The sequence below is a fragment of the Onychomys torridus genome, chromosome X (genome assembly GCF_903995425.1).
Source record: "Onychomys torridus chromosome X, mOncTor1.1, whole genome shotgun sequence".
NCBI classification, from domain to species: domain Eukaryota; kingdom Metazoa; phylum Chordata; class Mammalia; order Rodentia; family Cricetidae; genus Onychomys; species Onychomys torridus.
Genome location: NC_050466.1, coordinates 123,379,861 through 123,402,180, shown reverse-complemented (window position 1 = coordinate 123,402,180; position 22,320 = coordinate 123,379,861). Strand labels below are relative to the sequence as shown.

Below are 22,320 nucleotides of genomic sequence, written 5' to 3'. Positions count from 1 at the left end.
CACAGGAATATTCATGCAGGTTTCAGTACTTGTGATAATACACAGATTATTTAAGAGGAAGAAAAGGATACAGATGAGATCTAGACAATGTCCTCATACCAGCTGAGTCAGGGAACATCAAGGGAACACTGGGAGATATGCCACAGCAACAGTTGGCATCTTTAGAAAAGCTTATATTTGAGAAATCTTCATTCCTCCTACTTTAACAGTAGGAATAAACGCTGTTTGCTAAAAACAAACAAACAAAAAAACATGCTCCAATATGTATAATTTTAAGCAATTACAAATGGCTTCAGGTAAGTTTCACATGAAGGATATTATTCACTTTGGTAATGAATATTTCTATAACTTGGGGGCTGGATGTCGGCCCTGGACCCAGACTTGACAAAGTTCTCCTTGTGTCTGCTTCTTAAATTTCCTGCTTGTTTCTAGAGAGCCCGAAAATCAAACCCATGGCTATAAGTCCTCACTTCTTGTAGCAATGAAAAAGGAACTGATTAACCATCCCCTTTGGTTTACTCCTAGGATGTGACAAGATAGCAGTACCAGTGAAGGACTATAGGTAGAAATATTCCTTTCTTATGGAAAAAGATGCCATGGTTCTCATGTGTATCTAAAGGGTAAAATGTCTTCCTTCTAGTATAAATTCCCAAACACCCATACAACCTTCCATTGTTCTGTCAGAGTCAAGTTCCTAGATGGCAGAATGCAGCTGGTTCTTCCAGAAAGGGCTCTGGAATCACAGAAGACTTGGCTTTCTTAGTGATCTTACCCTTCCCGGAAGTTTTTCCTGATCTGTAAAATCAGAGTGGGAGTTTAGGCACTTTCTTATTCCTGTGCTGTTAGCTCATGATGGTACAAGTACATGCAATAGTGTTTGGGGGAAAAGGCACTACTTCTAGAACCACAAAGCAGTGCCTAATGAATGGTCTAGGGCATATTCATTCTCTATGTGCTTTTTGGCAAGATGTTCCATATAAGGAGCCTCCCTAAGGACTCAGTAGAGGTGGTTTGCCTCTTTCCTTTGAGTAGAGCCATGCAACCAATGAGAAAATAAGGGATTGATCGAGATAGAGTCTTGCAAAGTAGCCTTGGCTGACCTGGAACTCACTATATAGCCCAGGCTGGCCTCAAATTCATGAGAATCTTCCCGCCTTTGCCTCCAGAGAGCTGAAATTACAGGTATGTGCCACCATACCATCCCAATGAGAAAATGAGTGTTATCATTTCTGGCTTATTTTTTTTTTTTTTTTTTTTTTTTTTGCTTTCAGGAGTTTGGATCTATTGGAGAAAAAGGAGAAAGGGGAATCCTTGGTTTGCCAGGACCTAGGGTATGAACCTGGAGTGTCACTTGCCTGTGTCCATCAAGTCACCTGATCCTTTTTCTTGTTTGAAAGAAATGTAGCTCTCTCTCTTTCTTGTCTTCATTTTGTCTTGTTTGGTCCCTTGCTCATATAATTTGATAGCTAGCTAAGCTTCTTTTATTTCTCATCTCAACTTTCTGGCAGGCTTACCTCTCCGCTTATGCCCATTCTTTTGGCTGATTGGCTCCCTTGAACAAGGAATGATGTAGCTACTACACTTAGGTGGCTCCCCAGCCTACGTGTTACTTCTGACTTTCACATGTAATTTTCTTCTGAGCAAAAGAATGGTGCACATGCATTCTTGCCTTTATTCTTTTATACTCCAAGGGAATGTGGGCAAGAAGTAGAATAGGAATAAAAGAGAGCCAGGTGTAATCTCTGTGGGACATAAACAAGACTGGGAATTTCTAGAACACAGTGAATGATGTTTGGAGTCAGCATTTTTCCAAAATAATGTTATTTTGAATGGAGACATAATTATCATCCCTTCTGATTCCTAGCTTTCAGGAACTGAGACCTTTGGTTATAAGAAGTTGGTCAACTTTTACCTTACATAAGCACATCTTAGAGTACTGTGGTTTTAGTTTATCTATGAGGATGTTAAGTCTCTGGGCATTTATAAATAATTAGTTATTGCTCTTCCATTTCTTTCTCTCTTTTCCCTTATCCTTTGCTTTAAAACTCATAATCACCAACAAAGAATATTTTGGAGATAGCAGACAACAGGCCATCCAATAGTCTATTTAAAAACCTCTGACTTGAAACCAAATCAGCTAAGTAGAATACCATACAACCCTTTTACTAAATTCCTCCTAATACTTCAAATGTTTCCATTTATTTAGTTTTTTAAAAATGTTCCATGAAGCTATTCATCTGGGTGGATTAATGCCTAGAAAAAAAAGCCAAGTCTAGGAAGGTTTTCTTACCTGACTTAAGGAACTACTAAATCCTAAACTCAGGTGGATAACTTTATTATATGAGTCTAGAAGTTTGTTTTTTTTTTCCTGGTGTGATCTATTCAACTTTTCAAGATGTGGTTCTTCACTTTACAGGGTCCCATGGGTTCAGAAGGAGTACAAGGATATCCAGGGAGACAGGTATTTTGATTAATATCTATAAAGCATTGGTTTATAAAATCCTAATCAAAAGATCATCTTGCTTTACTTAACATGGCCAAATGGAGACATTGCCTATAATGCAAATATAATGCAAATTGTCTACTCTCTTTAGTAACATAATTTTATAATCCTAATGACTCTCTCTCTCTCTCTCTCTCTCTCTCTCTCTCTCTCTCTCTCTCTCTCTCTCTCTTCACCCAAGAAGATGGACAACCACTGTTACATTACCTTTTGTGTTTTGTCATGCCATAGTGTAGTAATATGTTATCAAGGGTCAGCAAAGCTAGCCTACTTGTATCCATACCCTTGTGACTCTTATGCACTTCAATTTGCAAATTGACTACCTGATGCTATATTATCATCTGGAAGAATGTGCAAAGCTGTCCACACTCTAAGTGACATCAAGCTCCCTGTACTATCCACCTTGGCATAATCCACAGGGCAGCCCACCTTATGTACTTGTACTTGAACTTAGTGATAACTATCTTTCTATCACAGGGAAAGAAGGGGACTTCAGGTTTTCCTGGAATTAATGGCTTCCCAGGAATTAAGGTAATATCATTGTGAAGTACACCACCAGGATTTGAGATGTGAAAAAATGAAGGATTCCTATAAATGTCTAGTTATGGAGTATTTTTAATATTTTGATGTTTTAGGTGTCACATTTTTCTCAAGAAATGCATGTGCCCCATGCTGTACACAAAGCTGATGAACATCCCTCAGATGCTACCAAAATTGTGTTTAAAACTCTCTATTGACAATGTATCTTATTATTGACTACCCTAGCACCCACTCTGGGTATTCCCCGGAATCAGATTGTAGTCACTGAACCTGTCTTTGCAGAGAATTAGGACTCTTTCGACTTCCTTTGTCGTCATTCAAACAATAAAGGTAGTAGGTGTTAGAATCTTAAGCTTGCTGAGAACAGAAGGAAAAAATTGAAGTCTGGTTGCTTCCTTAGCTGTGTTATTTGTGTTTGTGATACATTTCCCAGGCCCAGAAACAGAATGCCTTATGGTGATGTTGCAAAACAAAATTGAGATCCTTAGTCCTTGACAAATTCGCAGATCAAATTTGCAGATCCAGCTACCTTGTGTCACCTTCATCTTCAATTTCTTATTCTTGGAAATTAACCTCTGAACTAGATTACCCTAGAAATCAGGAGTCGAAGAGGAAGGGACTTTTTACTTTCCTGGTGCTTTGAAGGCACATAGATCTTAGGTAATGTCGCCAAAGAAACTTTTGTGTTCAATCTATTTAATCTTTACAGGGTGAAAAGGGTGGCGTTGGTCTGCGAGGCCCAGACATTTTTACTGATGCAGATGGTGCTGTGATCTCAGGTGCAACTCTTTGTTGATTTGATTGGAGAAAAAAACAAAGTGTTAAAACCAATATCTCCTATAATTGGTGAAAGGATACACTGTCATCCACTGGATGACTGACAGTATCAAGGGCCACTCATGAGCCCTGAGCTTGGTGAATGAATGGAATCCCAATCTCTTAGACAAGACAAGACAAAACAGCTTCCCATTTTTGTGTTGATCCATCAAGACACGAATCTGGGCTCTCCTAGGCCTGAATTTGAGTAACAGAAAAGTTCTCCTGGAAATGCTTAAAGAAGGATTGACATCCTCCTCAGCTGGGCTGCCTTCAGCCTAAGACTATAGAATACTCAGGGTTTCATGGAGATGATGTCAAGCATGCTACTGATCTAGCTGCTTAGGGCCCTTAGCAGTGTGATACTTAGAAAGTTTGTCTTCTTCTGTCCTTATCCTAGTTACTGGGTGTGTTCTACCCTTCCTCTTTGCCTTCACTATACATCTACATGCCCAATGTTGATAGTGGCCTCCAGAGTTCTACTCCAAAGAAACCTATAGCAAAACTGTAAAAAGTGGTGTTAATCATCTTAACATCAACAATGAACATTTAAGGCGGTAGCAGTAGCAGTAGAAGAACCTTCCTAGTACTTTCCAGGTCTCGTCAGAAAAGTAAGGCTCTAACAAGACCAAGTCTTAAGTATTAGTAATAACTTGGTATGATGGTACCTGCCTGTGATCTCAGAACTTGGAAACCTTAAACAGGAGGAGAGTAAGTTCAAAGCCACCCTGGGTAACATAGTGAGATCTAGTTACAAAATAAAATACTAGTGGAGCCTTAGCTCTGGAAGGCCCATTATCACTTAAGACCATCAGCATCTAGGAGACCTGAGAATAACAACAAAAACTGCCAGGCCCATGACAGTTCCCTGCACCTTTTCTCCAACATTTTGTGGCAAGTGAGAGCATCCATTTTGGTTTTTCATTTCTTTTTTCACTGTAATGCCAGGTTATCCTGGAGACCCTGGTGTGCCAGGCCTCCCAGGCCTTAGAGGAGATGAAGGCATCCAAGGCCAACGTGGCCCCTCTGGTGCTCCTGGCCTCCCATCGTTAACAGGTGAAGCAAACTAATCCATCCTCTGCATTGATCAGTCTTCTCTGTACTGTATTTCCTAGCATCTCCCTCTCTAACTCAGGATCCAGGCACATACCTACCCAAGGTCAAAGGAAAGGTAGACTGGTCAGTATATTCTCCCATAGTTATCCTAAAGCTAGGGTATTGCAGAGAGGGCCTAGGTCAGTAGCTTTCCTTTGTGTTAAATGAGCACCACAGGCAGAAAGTCAAGTCCAGACTGCCATTGAGGCTGGAAGGAACTGGAGATCTGGATTGGGTGGTTGGAGCCCTCTCACTCTTCCCCTGGATGTGCCATTTGAGTTTAACAAAGAAGAATCTGTCTCTGCTGGATCCTCACGGTGGCTGCTAAAAGCCTTTATGAGGGGTGGCTAAAGGTGTGAGCCAATTGGAGAGAGTTTCTTGGCATGTGCAAAGCAATGTGTTCTATTCTCAGCTTGAGATGGAGAGACAGATGATAGATAGATAGATAGATAGATAGATAGATAGATAGATCGATCAATCGATCTGCACCTGGACCCTCTTCTAGGCTTAACTCTAGCACAAAATGTCCCCAGGATCCTATAGGTGATACTATTGAACCAATCACAGAAGGAGAAAACTTATATTCCATTCTATAGGGCAGAGAAAGAGTATGCCAGAGTCTGGAAGGCAGGGCTGTCCCTAATATAAATGCTCAGACATGTCTATTAAAGTCACTAGTTTCTAAATTCTTTGGAGAGGAGCCTCTGTAAGGATAGTTGGGTTTTGAAGGCAGCCATTCATAGGAGCTACAATTGGGCCCAGCACAGGAGTAGAACAAACGCAGCAGTCAGAGCCTGCAAACCTAGCTTTTCTTTACAAGTAACCACAGTTTCCTAGGTGGTTAGGCTAATGGATTCCCAAGGGACTTTTCTAACTGTCATGAAAGGAGCAAATGATTTCCCTAATTCTTCCCTTGTGTTGCTCTATCTATACACTGCTAACTGGAATATGCCCCCAACAGTAGGGTGCTAGAGTGAACATTGTGTGTGTGTGTGTGTGTGTGTGTGTGTGTGTGTGTGTGTGTGTGTCTTTCCAGGTCTTCCAGGTGCCCTCGGGCCTCGGGGATTTCAAGGCCTGAAAGGAGACCAAGGAAACCCAGGACGCACCACCTTTGGGGAAGCTGGCCTGCCTGGCAGAATTGGTTTGCCAGGTTTACCAGGTTTACCAGGTCTACCAGGCCCATCAGGCCCACCTAGTAAGTTATTATTTTTTGGTATTGATACCCAGGTATGGTTCAAAACCATTAGGATTTTGACAGGGCCCCTCACAGGAGAAACAGCTCACTGAGGACAGCTAACAGCAGAGGGCAACAATGAAGGCCCTATCCCATCTGTCTCAGCTTCACCTCTACTGACAGGAACAGGAGTGCAGGGCCTGTTTTTTTAAGAAATGAGCAAGCTGATGATGACCAAACACTGACTTCCTTACTCACCACTCTTCTGTCCTACACAGCTCTTAATGCCCACATCCCCATCACCCCTGCCAGGACTTTGGCTTTTCAGATTCTAGGGAAGCAGAATTGGATTTTCAGAGTTTTCCAAGCTCTGGTCAGGTAGGCTGAGAATCTGAGAAAGGAGAAGCCATGCTTTGATCCTCAAGATGTCTGCTAAAAGCCTTCATGGGGAGGTGGCTAGAGGTATAGACCAGTTTGATAGGGTTTTGGTATGTGCAAAGCAATGGGTTCTTCTCCCAGTATGAGATAACTGACAGATAGATAGATAGATAGATAGATAGATAGATAGATAGATAGATAGAGATAGAGATAAAATATGCATATCTACACAGTGCCTATTCTCCTTAGATGGAATTCTGGATTGTGAGAGAATCTGCAAGGCTGGAAGTATTGCCCAGCATGATTCTATGCAGCCTAAGTCCCCTGACCACTGCAGCTGGCACCTGCTTCCTCTTTGCCCAAATGAAGCTTTCTGGGCTAGAGACTGGCACTACTGAGTTAGTGAGTTACTTTGTTCACCTCTGAATCTAGTGCAGTGTGGGGGTGATAGCAGCCATTCTGCTGGTAGTGAAGAGAGCCAAATGAGAGGCCTATCGGCTCTTCTGCAGCAGACTTGGCAGGCATCCCAGGCTGAGATTTTTTTCTCCTAATCTACTCTGTGTGTTGAGCCTCAAGGACCCAGGCCTTGGAGACTGAGATGTGTTTTTTTTAAATCCTGCAGATCGCACATTTGAGACTGGACTTTTGCCTAGCATGGAGCCTGGGTTCCCTGGTCTCCAAGGAGAACGAGGTCCAAAAGGACATCAGGGCCTCAAAGGAGTAAAAGGTGATTTTGTCCCTTGAATTTCTTAGACACCCCCCCAGGCCCTAGAGAGACTTTAAGGGGATTGATCATGACAATAGCCTTAGGAACCTGAACAGAAGTATTCTGGGCTCTTGAGAAGACATAGGACTGTTGGACGTGCTTTAATTGGAGCTCTAAGAATGAAGTTGAAAATTGAGGTCACACAGGACAAAAAAAAGAGGCTTATGGGCTGCTCTTTCCACCCCTTGAGCCTGCAGAAGCTATTGTCAGCACCCCAGGGTGCTAACCAGGACAGATAACCCCAGTGTGCAAGGCTTTGTCTAGGCACTGCTTCCCAACACCATTAGCCTTAGGACTCTGTGTAGGTCAAGACCTAAGGTATTTACTCCAGTAAAACAAGCAGGGTCCCAGCAAGCTGCCTCATACACCAGCATCCCAATTGGATGGTTCATTCAGGAGGTCTAGGATCACACTTGAGAAATACAAATTGACTATGCCTATCCAAAATGCTTAGGATCAGAAATGATTCCGATTTTGTAGTCTTTGGATTCTGGAATATTACATAGACTTTGACAGATGATCATCCCTAATCTGAAAAATTCAAAATCTCCCTTGCTTAGGATTTCAGAGCATTTATGCTCAGTTTTCACTAATCCAAGGAATAGACCATTCTCTCAGAGTTTCCAAGATCTGTTTCTAAAAGTAAGAAGAGATCCTTCAGGATCATAGGGAAATACAGCCAACCACATTTGTTACCAACTGTGGTGCTGGTGACTGTGTGTTCTGCAGACTGTGCTCATGGAAACAATGTAATTGGTTAGGTTATATAATTGTAACTCCTTGGTATGTCATCAGAAGTGCTTTGTTGAAATTGAGCTAGATGGCACATGAGTTTGAGTCTAACCTGCACTACATGCAACCTTTCTTTAAAAAGGCTTTTCACTGACAGTCCTATCATCGGTCACATCAGTATATGTGAACTAATTAAATGTAGACTCTCAGTTGTTTAAGTGGCAATTGGTGGTTCTCAGCATGAGACTCAATGATGGCTGTACCTCAACCAAGACTAGTAAAAACTGACTCACTAGCACATATGTCTTCCTATGGACAGTGAACTTAGGCTATCTGAGTCTCTGAAAGTCTTTTGATTTCCCCCCAAGGGAAGCCTGTCAAGTCATAGATAACCACTCTTGGAAAAAGAACCTATTTTATTTGTTATTGACATTTGTGTTTTTATTTGTTTATTTGTTGTTTGTTTTTTCTTCAGGAGACTCTGGGTTTTGTGCTTGTGAAGGTGGTGCCCCCAACATTGGACCATATGGGGAACCAGGCTTGCCTGGGGCACAAGGTCCCATTGGCCTACCTGGTATTAAAGGGACTAGAGGAGATCCAGGCTCTAGGGGTGCACCTGGCCCAGCAGGGACTCCAGTAAGTCTTAGTTAACTTTGGTACAGAGGGGGCAATGGAGGGTTTTAAATGTTCTTCACTCCCCATCAATCATTTTCCTAATGAAAGAAAGAGAGGGATAAAATAAATATATTATAACAATCTCTGAAGATTTTGCTTAAGTTCATGCAGTTAGTCAAATCATTTCTTGTTTACCATTGACAAGTAACAAATCACAGTGATAATTGGGTGCACAAGAAATTTCCTCAACAATTGAAAAATCAAGAGCATTCCTTTTGTGAGTCTAAGCTCTAATTGGAAATTGTGCTGATGAATTAATGGAGAAAATCTTCTGTGGAGAATAAATTAAGAGCACCTTTGAAAACAAACAAAAACAAAGTAAACCATGGGCCTTGGTCACATGCAGCAATCTGACCAGAGGATCTTGAAAGCAGCAGCTTTCTGATTTAACCTATCCTTGTCCCCTCCTCCCCTTCCACACAGTAACCTAGATTTGCCTGGCTGGGTGATATTGCTTAGAAATTAACATGAAGCCCAGTCTTCAGAGATTTCAAAATTTGGAAAAGATACCAAAAATGTGAAGTAATTATCCAAGACAGAGACATAATCACATGCCCAGAACACTGTGAAAAATTATCCTTAACCACTTACTTTAGGTCATATCTTTGCTAAGCACCAGAATTCTATGAAGTCTGTATCTCCTGATTATTGCCATTTGTTTCTTTCTCAGGGGTTATTTGGATCGAGAGGTCATACAGGCCTCAAAGGAAAGAAAGGAGAACCAACCATCAGTAGAGGATCAAAACTGTCAGGAGACAAAGGTGATGCTGGTCCTCAGGGGACCCCAGGTATGACAGGAGCTCCAGGCAAGGATGGAATACCAGGTTTACCAGGGCTTCCAGGCATTCAGGTGAGTAGATCATTCCTGGGTGATTAGCTCTATAAATCATCATACTGGACTTAGGGGAGATCTACTGGTCATTGCATCATGGAATAAAGTAGAACAGAGTGTCCGACTCCCCCCCCCCACACACACACACGCACACAACATGTTGACTCCATGCTTTCATTTTGTGTAAAATAAGATTTTTGTCTCAGAATACTTATCTCATAAGTACTAGGAATAACTAATCATATCAATATAAAATGATTCAGCTTCCCAACAGCTCTCTCCTCCAAGCAATCCAGTTGCTGTCTTTGACTTCAATGGTCATTGCTGCCACCCTCACTTCCTACTTTCTTCCCCTAGCCTCATCTAGAACCTTTTGTCAAGTCAGATCACCCAGAGTTGGCAAGACTTATTTCCACTCAGCAAACTCAGAGGCTGATCAATAAACTAGAATGACGGGGAATGTTCACAAAACACAAAATATTGTTCACTGACTACCTCATTACTGTGGTTAGAAGTCTTTTCAGATAAGTCTTTAAATGGCCTTTCAGTCTGCCTCTCTCTCTCTCTCTCTCTCTCTCTCTCTCTCTCTCTCTCTCTCTTTTGTTCCCTAGGGATACAGTGGATCTGGCTTCCCAGGTGAAAAAGGGTCACCAGGACTTCCTGGTGAAAAGGGCCATGATGGTCCAACTGGACCACCAGGAATTGGGCTGCCAGGACTTCCTGGGCCCCGTGGACTTCCTGGAGATAAAGGAGTAGATGGGTTGCCAGGGCAACAAGGGCTCCGTGGAGCTCAGGGTGAGTCATACAATAAGATGTTTTAGACTTGGAAAATTGACCTTTTGTAGAGTGGCCATGACTCATTGGGCATGAAATGCGTCATAAAAAGATATCTGGTTAGCTGTAATCACTACAGTCAATCCTCAAGGGTTTTCAAGTAGGAAATGGATCATAACTGTATTTCGGTAAGTTTATAAGGTAGAACAATGTGTATTTCAGCTCTTCTTAATGAAAACTCTCCTAATTGAGCTATCTGAAAATGTCACAGAGCCACCTAGATGGCTTATGAGCTCATAGTCCATAGAAAAGTTCAAGGAGAGGATGGATGACTCTGTTGTAAATACCATCAAAGTAGTTAGTGGGAAGTTTGATAAATAGTTCTCTAAGTTGTATGGTTATACCATCAACAGACAAAAATCTTTCCCAACTGACACAACCTCAGATTACTCAGGGATTCTAACCTAACCCTTGTATGATACTTAACTCCCTTTCAATAAGTTATTTTCCCCCATGAATTTCAAGGATAATAATAGGCAACATTCCTGCTTATATATTATGAAGGTCTCATACCATAACTTGTCTTTTGTACAGTCAGAAAGCCTCTTCATCAAAGCCCTTGTGTTCTGTGATTTCTGTTTCTGTTAATGGCACCACACTTCTTACAGTCATCAAAATTTGAAAATTTAAGGTTAGCTCATTCTTGAAAATGCCTCACATTTCATTTCTCTTCTTGCTTGGTAACTTTTCATTATCTCATACCTAGCTTATCAAATACCTATGTGCTTTTGGAAAAGATAGATGGATGGTGAGATGGACGAATAAATGAGCAAAAGACCATTTCCTTCGTAGTTTCTCTTCCATTCCTCGCTGACTTTCCCATTCAATTCTATTTACACACATTGCTGACAATTACATGCCTTCTACCATTTAGCCTTCCCTTGACTACTACACTGTGCCATTAGTACTTAAATTATGCTTGCTTCTATGAATGGTTTTCCCTTTACCGACAACATTGTCAAGTCTCTGAAAGATATTGAAGGTGATGCTTCTTACCCTCTCAACCTGCCTAGCAGAGTACAGCATTCCTTGAGACCAATATTTACTTGCAGAAAAAAATCTCTTCTTAAACCTTGAGTGATTAACAAATAAAACTCACTATGGTAGAACAGGCTGGCCTTGAACTCACAGACATCAGCCTCCCTCTTCTTCCTGAGTGCTGGGATTAAAGGTGTACACCACCACATGCAGCAAGTACTTCTTTTAGAATGTTGTCTCTCTTTTTTCTCTTCAGCAGCTAAATATAACTCAATAAATGTAGTATTTTTTACAATCATTTAAAAGCACCTTTATGCATTATAGCCATTTCTGCTGCCACAAAAAATGTAAGATGCTGTTTCTAAATGTTGCCTACTTCTACCAGTGACAGCCCAGGACTAGACATCTGCATTGTCAGGGAAGAGCATGTAGTCATCAGAAGCTGTTCAACTTAGTGGTATGAATTATTACAAACTCTGGGAATGCTGACAACTGACAGTCCCTGTGGAGACTCTGGCTCCAGATTCTCAATGTGATCTATCACCCAGGTTATTACTGCAGGTGGCTTCTGTGTACTTGATGATGTGTGGGTGCTAGCACTCCACTCAATGCCCACGATGAATGTGGTCGGCCAGTATATCTGGTCTGTACACAAGACCCCCCTTAGGACTCAACAAACACGTGTCTTGCTTTCATTTTCTGCTGTCCTAATCTTTCCCCTGCTGCAGATTAGAAGAGACTGACATAGAGGGAGGCAAGAGCCCACTACATCTTCAGGGTCTCAGACATCAGTGTCAGCAAAATGCCTTTTCTCTATTGATCACATTTGTCTCTGACACCCAGGATATCTTAAATGCTACATTGCACCCTTTTTAGAGACAGAGTAATTGTGAGGCTTGGATGCAGAGGCTGTCACTGGCCAGATACTTCTTTAAGGGCTCCTTAGTGCATACCTCCAAGGGACTTCAGAAGAAAGTGTATACCCTGAGAGGGGCTGATTTCCTTCACCACATATGCTGATGGATTGATAGGTTTCTAATTGAATTTTCTGAACTTTCATTGGGCTATAACTTGCCTTGCAAGGTACATGTGCAAGGAGTCATGCATGTCTGATTTCTTTTATTTAGTCTCAAAACAAATAGGAATAATATAATCTTGAAAACTAGAGGTGCTTTATATTCTAAAGATGAATTTTGGTATTCATGGTGAAAATTCTGAATAATGTGGTCATCTGTTGCACTTATAAAGCATAACATGGCTAAAGCTCACTTCTGCTTTATTGAAAATGGTCTGAATTCAGGAATGTGAAGCTAAAAATCATGGCAATATAGAGTAAAAGCCAGATACAATACAAATTGATGTGAAGTTCTTAACCTGCCTATCATTTTTAAACCCCTCCATGCAAAATGCAATGCAGTGTAGTCTGTGTCAAAATTATGGGGGGGGGACATTATGGAAGGAAATGTGTCCTTGATTTCTTCTCATTCCTATGTACCTTCCTCTGGTCACCATTTTTCTTTCCTAGAATGGATGAGTGGCATCAGTTCTATCTTTTAAAAGCTTTGCTCTGATCTGATTCTCATGGGTGAAGAGAATCTATGTAACTTGTCTGATAAATTGGGGAGATGGGTGGCTTTACATTTACACTCTACTCAGGGATATTTGTATTTTACTTAGTTTGTTCTATAACATATGAGTAAGGCAATAGAATTACAACAGTAATATACAGACACATTGAAACTGATGGGCTATGGAGTTAGCTGGGTGGCAGGAAAGTCTTGTATAGGGTCCCATTCATCACGCCAGCTCCAGGGATTGTCTTTTCCCTTCATTCAAAACTCTGGGTCCCAGCAGAGTATAGGACTGGAAGCACCCTCCCAGGGAAGCATCTCACTCTGAAGTGTCTGTCAATAGAACACATTTCCACAACGGGGAAATAATTCTCAGAGATAGCTCTGCCACCTTAGTGTCTGACATGATGGAGGTGGGTATGACAACACATGGCAGAGGATTTGTGCTTATGGCCAGAATCTTTATACCTGTGGGGTATATGACCAGAAGAGCACAAGGTCTAGAAGGCTATCAAGTACCATCACAAGACAGACTAAGGTAGAAAGCAAGGGACTGACTTATAGGAGCTCCTCTGAACATCTCTCAAGGAAGATGAGAACTGCCATTCGCTGAGCACGCAGCAGGGTGCTGGGCACTGTGTTGAATACCTTCCATCTCAGAGACACAATTGGATAGGTAGTTCCCCTTTGACACACGAGGCTCGGAGAACTTAAGTAGTTGTGTTAATACAAATGTGTAATAACAGAAATAAGATACCAGCTTAAGGTCTGTCTGCCTCCTGAGCCCAGGATAACCAGTGCAACATACCAGTCAATTCCCAGTCTTGAGTTAGGACTAAAACAAGTGAGTTTGTTTGTTTGTTTTATTTGTTTAAGCAAGACTTAATATTGGAGAGCAAAAGTGAGTTAAAGGAGAAATGCCAGCTACTTGTGTAAGCAGTCTGAATCACAGGCTTTATACATAATTTTCAAAAAAATAATCCTGTTTTTAGAGCCATGGTTTTTTTTGTTATCTTTTTTTAACAAAAAATAAAGAACAGATTATTATTAGAACTATTGGCTCTGTGGCTGAAGACAGACCTTGGGGGATTGTTTTAATGAATAGGACAGACTCATTTTAATTAGCATAGCAATTGTTTATAAATGGCACTTGAGGAAGTCCACAAACAATCTGTCACCGGTAGTTTATTAAACCTCCCCTCTGTGATCCTGCAGACTATTTATTTGCAGTATGAATGAACGAAGAATTTCCTACAGAAAAGGCTGTGAATGCTAATTTCAGCATCTTGAATACCGAAACTGACTAACTCTGTTCCATGAGTAGCAGAGTTTACAGTTTCCAATAAGGAGCTGAGGAGTCTCAGTTTGTCTGTCATGGCCAAGGGAGTGGTCTTAAGTACTTCCTTAGTTTAGACATACACATTTCTGAACAATGATGGCCAATAAGTTTTAGTAGACTCAAAATGAACTGCTTTAAAAGAACCCCATGCTTTGAAAAAAAAACAAAAAAACAAAAAAAACAAAACAAAACAAAACAAAACCTCTTGCAAAAAAAAAAAAGCACTGGGGCTGGAAAGATGGCACAGTAGTTTGGAGCACTGGCTAGTCTTCCAGAAGACCTGGCTTCAATTCCTAGCACCTACATGGAAGCTCACAACGATCTGTAACTCCAGTTCCAGGGGATCCAACACCCTCTTCTGGCCTCCATGGGCACCAGGCACACATGTGGAGCACAGACATACAGACAGGCAAAACACCCATACACATACAATTTTTAAAATAAATGTCTAATTTTTTAAAAGGAAGAAGTGGAGGTGTGAACTTGAACAGTTGTAGCTTTAAATTATCCATTCTACTAATGGAGGTATCATGAACCCTTAGTGCTGAAACCTAAGCACCCATGCTGGGAAGAGACTCCAAGGGAATGGTGAGCAGAAAATTGCTCTCCCTGCACAGGCCACCTCTAAGAATCCTTGTTAGGTAACACGCTTTGCCTAGGTGGCTGCTTGCCCAGCAGGCACCAATGGTTCAATAAGTAATACTTGGGCACCTGAACACTAAGAACAAGGATAAGCAATTGCCATAGTAGTGTCACCCAAGAGTTTTGGATGCCAAGCTTTTTGTGTGTGCGCCTAGCTGCTGAGTGGGGAGATAATGGTTGTCCACTAAATAGAATAGGAGGAAAGGAGCATATGAGGGGAGACTCTTCTCCGACTTGATGAGTTCACAGTTCCATGTGTTATCATTTACAGGAGTCACCTTACCTTGTATTATTCCTGGGTCATTTGGTCCACCAGGATTTCCCGGAGCTCCTGGATTCTCAGGTATGGAATGAGGCCAGGGAAAGGAAGTACACTTTAAGGGCCTTGAATCAAAGGAAGCAGAGGATCCCAATAGCGCATGAAGGTTCTGCTGAGGGCGTTCTTGGTGACTGAGGAACAGCTACTGAAGAGTGTGGTGTGGGGAAGTGAGACTTGGGGAAGCCAGCAAAGAGGGTGGGATTGTGGATTAAATATCCTAAGTCGAGCCTATCTGTGCTAGTGTTCCTTTCCCCTCACTACCTTCACTTGGGGTTTCAGGCCCTAAAGGAGCTCGGGGCCTCCCTGGAATTCCAGGCAAGCCTGGCACTCATGGAACTAAAGGAGGGCCTGGAAGTCCGGGCTTAATTCATCTCCCAGGACTGCCAGGTAAGGAAAGAAAGCATCCCTTTTGCAGCTGTTATGTTTGGATGGTTTTTACTCTCCACTGATGACAATAAGCTAGGTCTGCTCTCTGGTATGGCTGAAATGCTTTGATTCCACTTGCAGTAAAAATGCAATGGAGAGCCGTAGAATGAGGGCATAACACAACAATAAGGGCCATGCAAAACCAATGAAGGCAACCCCTTAACTCTCAGATAAGGAAACCAATACTTCACAAAGCCAGGACTCCGCAGTTGTCTCCTTACCAGTCATGTGGCAATGTCCCAAATGAACTTCTTGGACGTCAGAGAAAGAAGTTCAGATCAGTCCAATAGAAGCTACCTGTTTCTTTCCCTTTGTAGGGTAGTTCCAACCTGAGCTTCAGGACTGCAGTATACCACTGCTTCGCTGTCTGTTTTCCCTGGGTCAGCATCTGCATCACCTGGGAACTTGGTAGTCACACAAACTCTCAGCATGCTCACAATACCCAGTGAGCAGAAACTCCAGGATAGAGCCAATAATCTGTGTGTCACTATAAGTTCTGAACTGCCGTTGTTCTCATGCTTGAGTCTTCTCCTTGGCTACCTGCTCTAGTGTCTAGCATTTCTTCTGTTCTTTCCACTCCCTTCTGCCCACTCAAGAAGAAGGAGGAGGGCATGACCGCTGGAGTTTAACAACTGCAAGAGAGACTGAGCTTTTGCCAGAAGGCCTTGGTGTGACTTGGGCTCTTAGCAACTGCTGACCCCAGGAACAGGAGCAGGTTGCTAAGCTGTGCCTACTCCCAGCTTCCCAGAACTAGAACCTCCTCCCACTCACATGTTATAGTCCCTACCTCTGCACAAATTCTCCAAGGAATGGAGACTGCTGACTATTTTTAATACATTAGCTTTTGCATTAGAAAAATCTGTCTCAGATCTCTATCTAGACAAATTGCTTCTAAACATCCATGGCCTTTTAATTTTTTGCCTCTTTACATTTAGGATTTCCTGGACCTCGTGGGGAGAAGGGATTGCCTGGTTTCCCTGGGCTTCCTGGAAAAGATGGCTTGCCTGGGAAGGCTGGCAGTCCAGGTTTACCAGGTTCCAAGGGAGCCACTGGTGACATCTTTGGTGCCGAAAATGGTGCTTCAGGGGAGCAAGGCCCACAGGGATTGCCAGGGGACAAAGGATTTCCTGGAGACTCTGGCCTTCCAGGACCCACGGGTGACTCTTCTTGACCGCTTACTTAACAATGAACAGAAAGCTTTATAGTAACTAGTGTCTTTGCATGAATACATGTGTGAAATGCATGACTGAATCCAGGATAATTAACAAGAAAGCTAAAATGACACTCTAGCCCGTCTCTCTTTGAGGAAAATTTTCCTTATGTGGTTGGAGTCCATTTTCCTATCATAGTAATTCTGGGAGTAGCTGTAACCAATAGTTAAATTCTTGCAAAGCTGCTGACAAAAGAAGACAGTGTCACCTGAGATGAGTCCTGGGCCAAGCTGAAGATGCTTTGGTGACCCAGTGCCCCCCTGTGATCTAGGCTATGAACATCTGCCCCCTCTTTTTCATTAGGTTTGAATGGGAAGTCTGGTATGCTAGGCCCCAAAGGTGAGAAGGGCAACCCTGGAACATCAGGACCACCAGGACAGCCAGGACCCTTAGGATCTAGTGATACATTTGGCATCAAGGGCACATCTGGACTCCCAGGACCAGCAGGCCTTCCAGGCATTTCAGGTAGGTCCATTGGAGAAAGAATCCCAACTTGACAGACTTTAGTTAGGCTTTAGTTAGATTCAGGCACACTTGGGACTAATAGTGGCAGTGTGACATGGTCAGAATCTCAGAGATTTGACTTTCCTAACCTTTCTAGTGTCAAACAAATCCCAAATCACTCAGGCTGTGGCAGGCAGAACACTTTGTTACTGTTTAGCTTCTGCACTGTGACAACAGATCTCTGCCGTGTCTGCCTTCCATGGCCTCCTGCCCCCTTTTGATGCTTTGGCCTGCCCCTGGCCTTTCTCTGTTAAAGAGTCCACCCTTTGTTGAGTTGTGTTGTACCCTCACTGGGGCTATGGTGAGCCTACTTTGAACTACAGAGAAGCTGAAGCTGCGCCCCCACCCCCCCAGTGGCCTGCCCGTCAAGGGAACATGCCTCTAAAGATCTATAGACAAACAGTGGCTTTCACTCAGTACCATTATCCCCACTCTGCCCCCTAGATGAAGTGACTGAAGCTGAGTTATTTGCCAAGCCATTAATATCTGCTATATGTCCTTTGTCCTTCTGTTTCTGGGGTCTTCGTATAAGCTGCTGACATGTAGAAGGGGGAAAAAAACAGCCCACAAACTCACCGACTACAACTTCCCCCTGGGGAATTATCTGATTATCCCCTATAACATGGCCTTGCTTACAAGGCCAGGGATCCCTGAGCCCCTGCTAGAGGGTTGGGTCCCATTGTCTTCAACTCTCTTGTTAGAGAACTCTCTTCACAACTTCCCATTGGAAGCCTGGGGCTTGCAGCTACTTGATGCTTTTCATTTCATGGAAAGCTAAGTCAGCCATTCATTGAGGTCCTTGGGAGCCCAAATACTTCTGCCTTCACTGATGGAATCCTTTGGTTTTTTAATTTCCTTGCTTTGTACCAGGACATTCCACTTTGGCAGCAGCTCAGGAGGTTAATCCCATTGACCAACTTAAAGCCTAGTGAAAGAAGACTCGGGGTACCCAGGAGATCAAATGGGCCTTGTGGGTCTCTACAGTACTTGGCACTAGGGGGTCTTTCAAACCTAATGCCAAGGAACTGGCTGACTTAACCGCTTGCTTGAGGGATTAAAAGGGCAACCCTGTATCCAAGACTCCCTGGGAAGTTAGAACAACAGCTCAGCTTTAACCTCAACTTCACTAATTGGCTCAGGAAGCAACTATTGTAACTTGATTCAGAGTGTAAGTGCCGGGGAAACTGGAGTCCAGTTGCCACCCTGGCTTCCCAGAGCTCCATTCAGAGGCTCTGGGATAAAGCACATTCATAAAGGAAGAAGTTATAATCACAAGGGGGTTGCTTTTCCTGCCCACCACTGTGCCATGCTAGAAGTGATACGCATTTAGCAGGGTGCTCTGCGTGGTAGGTACTAGTGCTCTGACCAACTGAGCACTCAGCTTGTTGGCAGCTCTCATTGGTTATTGTTAAAAGGCCGTGCGCAAAGCTCAACAAGCCAGCCAGTCAGAACCAATGGGAATAAGCAGTGACCCAAATCTGTCCAGAATCTCACTTAATAGCTCACCTGTGTTCTTTCTATTCAGGGCAATCTGGAAAGAAGGGTCAAAGAGGAGACATAGGTCAACCTGGGTCAACTGGAAAACGTGGTCTACCTGGGATAAAAGGCCTTCCTGGTTCTCAAGGGTCAGATGGTTTCCTGGGAAGCCCAGGTTTGCCAGGAGTCACTGGGTTGCCAGGCATCCCAGGCCAAAAGGGTAAGTGAAGTAACTGGGAAGGCCAGTGAAGCAGGCAGGGGCTACCCAAAAGGAGCATTCATTCTGAGCTGCCCAAATTGCTCCCTCCTCTCTGCCCAGGAAACAGAAGGTAGGCAGGGCTTTCTGTAGCAAGATATTTAGACCAGGCTGGTACTAAAGGAAGACAATCACCTAATGTGAGTCACTCAAACTGGTGGAACAGTGGAAAAATTAACATGGCCAGAAAGAGCCAGGGCAATAACAGCTACATATAGATCACTCAGCATGGCACATACCTAGGATCCTGACAGCCCCCACTTTCTATGATTGCCATAGCAGTGGTTAGGTGTGTGGTATCTCTGTTTTAAACAGGAGAAAATGGCTAGTCTCAGGGCAGGCATACAGTTGGTTAGCACAAAGGGGCAAGGTTGTGCTCATCTCTTGGCCTCCTGGACCTAGGCTTTTTTGTGACATGTGCTCTGAACTTTATGAAGTAAAGCAAAAGAGCCCACGTTTTTTCTGGTGGTTGATTATTACACATTCAGAAAGTCCTAGAATGTGTAATAACTAAGAAGCTTGGTTAAAAAAAAAAAAAAACACCTAAGACTTTAGCGTTAGAGAAACCTGTGTTCAAATCCTTTCTCTGCATCTTCTTAGCTCTGAGGCATTGTGCAAAGAATTCAAGCCTCCCCTTGTTTCCATGTGTGTACAACAGAGATGATAATAAAAGCAAGTCTTACTTTTCAACAGGTGAAAAGGGGTCCTCTGGACCAGTAGGGTTTCCTGGCTTACCTGGTCTTCCGGGTATTCCTGGAGCTGATGGATTAAAAGGAATTTCCGGTTCGTTTGGAAAGGTGGGACAACCTGGACAGGCTGGTACCCCAGGTGAAAAAGGTGAGAGGGAGAGAGAGAGAGAGAGAGAGATTCCAAAACGACTCCTTTGTTTTTCAAAGTGTGTTTTGCTTGTCAACTTTGTCATTCGTGTGATGAATGTCACCTCTGTATTAGACAAAAATTTGGACTTCTGAATTAAGTCCTTTGAAACCAAAAGACTATTCTCTTCAGAGTTAACACTACATGTTATGGACTGTGTCGGTCAGCTTTGACTACTGACAACAAATCCCCAGCATAAACAGTTTATAAGAAGGAAAGGATTTATTTTAGACCTTGGTTTCAGAGGATTCCATCTGGGATCAGTTGACCTTGTTGCCTTTGGGCCTGTGGTGCAGAGCTTTCTTCATGGCAGCTGGGAAGCAAAACTGAGAAAATGATAAGAACGAGAGTCCCACAGTCCCAATAACTTGACTTCCTCCCACTCAACTCCATGCATCAAAGGCTCCCTCAACTCCCTATGAAGCCAATGGCTGGAAATCAAGCCATTACCACTCAGATCTTTGGGGGATACTTATTCAAACCAAAATGAAGGCCTTGGCTATTACTCCCAGTGCATTGTTGGAAGGTAATTTTGAGTAGGGTCTAAAGTTACTGATGTCTTTTGGGTTTGGAGAAAGAGAAAGCATCTGCAGAAATGCAGAGTTTGAGGATGGGATAGGGAAGAGGACAGAAAGGCCTAGAAACTGGGCTGGGGGTTGGTGTGGTAAGAAACAATCTGAAAGGTCAGCCCTAGTGTGACTTTGTGTGTAAACTGTCACTCTCATGCTGACTGCCTAATCTGCCTTCCTTCAGGAGACAGAGGGGATCCAGGGTCAGTCGGCATGTCCGGTCCAAGACCTCCAATGCTGACCCTTTGGTTCAAAGGAGAAAAAGGCTCTCGAGGTTCTGCTGGATCAGATGGATTTCTTGGACCCAGAGGTGAGAGGCAGGGGATGTTTAGGAGACATTCTCAAGAAAGGATTTACAGCCACTCTTGGCTTCCTTCCCGAGAAAAGCAAAGCTCACCCCCAAGAACAGCAGTGTAGGAGACAACATGGAGTTCAAGGAGGCTATCTTCCCTCTTCCTGAGTGTCCCTTGATCTTTGAGACTATTGCCACTGTAGAACTGAAATTTTGACCCACAGTCTGCGGTACCCCAGAAAGAGCCTGGTAGATAGTGATGCATAGATAATTGAGCTTCTTGCCAAATGCTTGAGTTGGAGAGACATCAATGGCACCTCCTTCCACTACCCTCTCCCCAAGCCAACTTCCCCCGTCACCTGAGAGTACATTTGGTATATGACCTTGAGCACCTGCACCTAGACAGATTGTTTTTGTTGCCTCTAGCCTTATTCTAATAGGTTTTGCTTCTTTTCCAGGTGACAAAGGAGAGCCTGGCATCCCAGGGTTACCAGGTCCACCTGGAGCTCCTGGACAGTCCAATACCATCAAAGGACTCAGTGGGAAGCCAGGTTCCCCTGGATCTGTGGGAAGAAGCGGATTACCTGGCCTCAAGGGGTCCTTGGGGATCGCAGGTTTCCCAGGAATGCCAGGAAAAAGTGTAAGTTTATCCAGATTCTTGTCTCTTCACCATAAAAACCTTCACAGCATAGGCACATGCCCCGGATCCCCATCTTTCTGATTCCAAGCTATTTTCCCAACCCTTGCCCTCAAGATACCGTCAAAGTGCTCACTCTCCACGTGTGTGTGACACATCTTCCCACTCTTTTCCTCAGCATCCCCTTCCTCTGTGTTTTTGCTCCCATTATTGGCCCCATGAGGCAAAGCTTCCTGCCTACTTTGCAGTCTCCGAAACTTGCCTGCTCTTCAAGGCACCATCTCATCCTGAGTTGCCGGGCTGCTGCTGGGCTGGCAAGGCAATTTTCATTGCTTGTATAGAACTGCTCCTAGTTGGTTCTTCAGAGAATCTCACGTGCTGAGCAATATTTCTGGGGCTTAAGAAGAATCGCCTTACAAACCTTTCTATTTGCACCCCACTGCCAGCACCCTACAGTCCTCATATTGTAAAAATCCACAGATTGTGGGAAAGGGTATTAAGGCATGGTCTCACTACATTGTCAAGGGAGGCCTTGAACCCATAATACTCCTGCCTCACCTTTCCAAGTGCTGGGATTACAGGTATGCACCACCACACCACAACTAGAAATAAGCGTAAGATTTAGGGTTTTACTCAGTATTAAACTTAGGGCCTCAAACATGCTAGGCAAGTGCTCTACTGCTGAGCTATATCTCTAAGCATAGCATTCAGAGATTCCTTGATGGTTTAATAGGAAGGTATTTGAAGTACCTCAGAGGACAACAAAACTAGCAAAGATTCAAGTCTAGATTATCTGGGCTTTTAAAAGGGTAGGGGCTGTAGAGATGGCACAGTGGTTAAAAGTGCTTGCTGTCTTTTTTGGACAGCTTACATCTCCCT

The 22,320-nt window shown here is 43.3% G+C and overlaps 1 protein-coding gene across 1 annotated transcript in view; it reads left to right on the top strand.

The window, feature by feature from the left end:
• The window catches only part of Col4a6 (collagen type IV alpha 6 chain), a 302,609-nt gene that overhangs the window by 260,946 nt on the left and 19,343 nt on the right, over positions 1 to 22,320 (top strand). The window contains exons 14-31 of the mRNA XM_036175415.1: positions 1,272 to 1,331; positions 2,417 to 2,461; positions 2,981 to 3,034; positions 3,753 to 3,822; positions 4,808 to 4,915; positions 5,991 to 6,149; positions 7,129 to 7,233; positions 8,480 to 8,640; positions 9,350 to 9,529; positions 10,123 to 10,306; positions 15,147 to 15,218; positions 15,474 to 15,581; positions 16,556 to 16,777; positions 17,135 to 17,296; positions 18,861 to 19,031; positions 19,761 to 19,904; positions 20,697 to 20,822; positions 21,263 to 21,444. Coding sequence (XP_036031308.1) covers positions 1,272 to 1,331; positions 2,417 to 2,461; positions 2,981 to 3,034; positions 3,753 to 3,822; positions 4,808 to 4,915; positions 5,991 to 6,149; positions 7,129 to 7,233; positions 8,480 to 8,640; positions 9,350 to 9,529; positions 10,123 to 10,306; positions 15,147 to 15,218; positions 15,474 to 15,581; positions 16,556 to 16,777; positions 17,135 to 17,296; positions 18,861 to 19,031; positions 19,761 to 19,904; positions 20,697 to 20,822; positions 21,263 to 21,444 — 2,313 coding nt within the window. The remainder of the gene's footprint in view (positions 1 to 1,271; positions 1,332 to 2,416; positions 2,462 to 2,980; positions 3,035 to 3,752; positions 3,823 to 4,807; positions 4,916 to 5,990; positions 6,150 to 7,128; positions 7,234 to 8,479; positions 8,641 to 9,349; positions 9,530 to 10,122; positions 10,307 to 15,146; positions 15,219 to 15,473; positions 15,582 to 16,555; positions 16,778 to 17,134; positions 17,297 to 18,860; positions 19,032 to 19,760; positions 19,905 to 20,696; positions 20,823 to 21,262; positions 21,445 to 22,320) is intronic.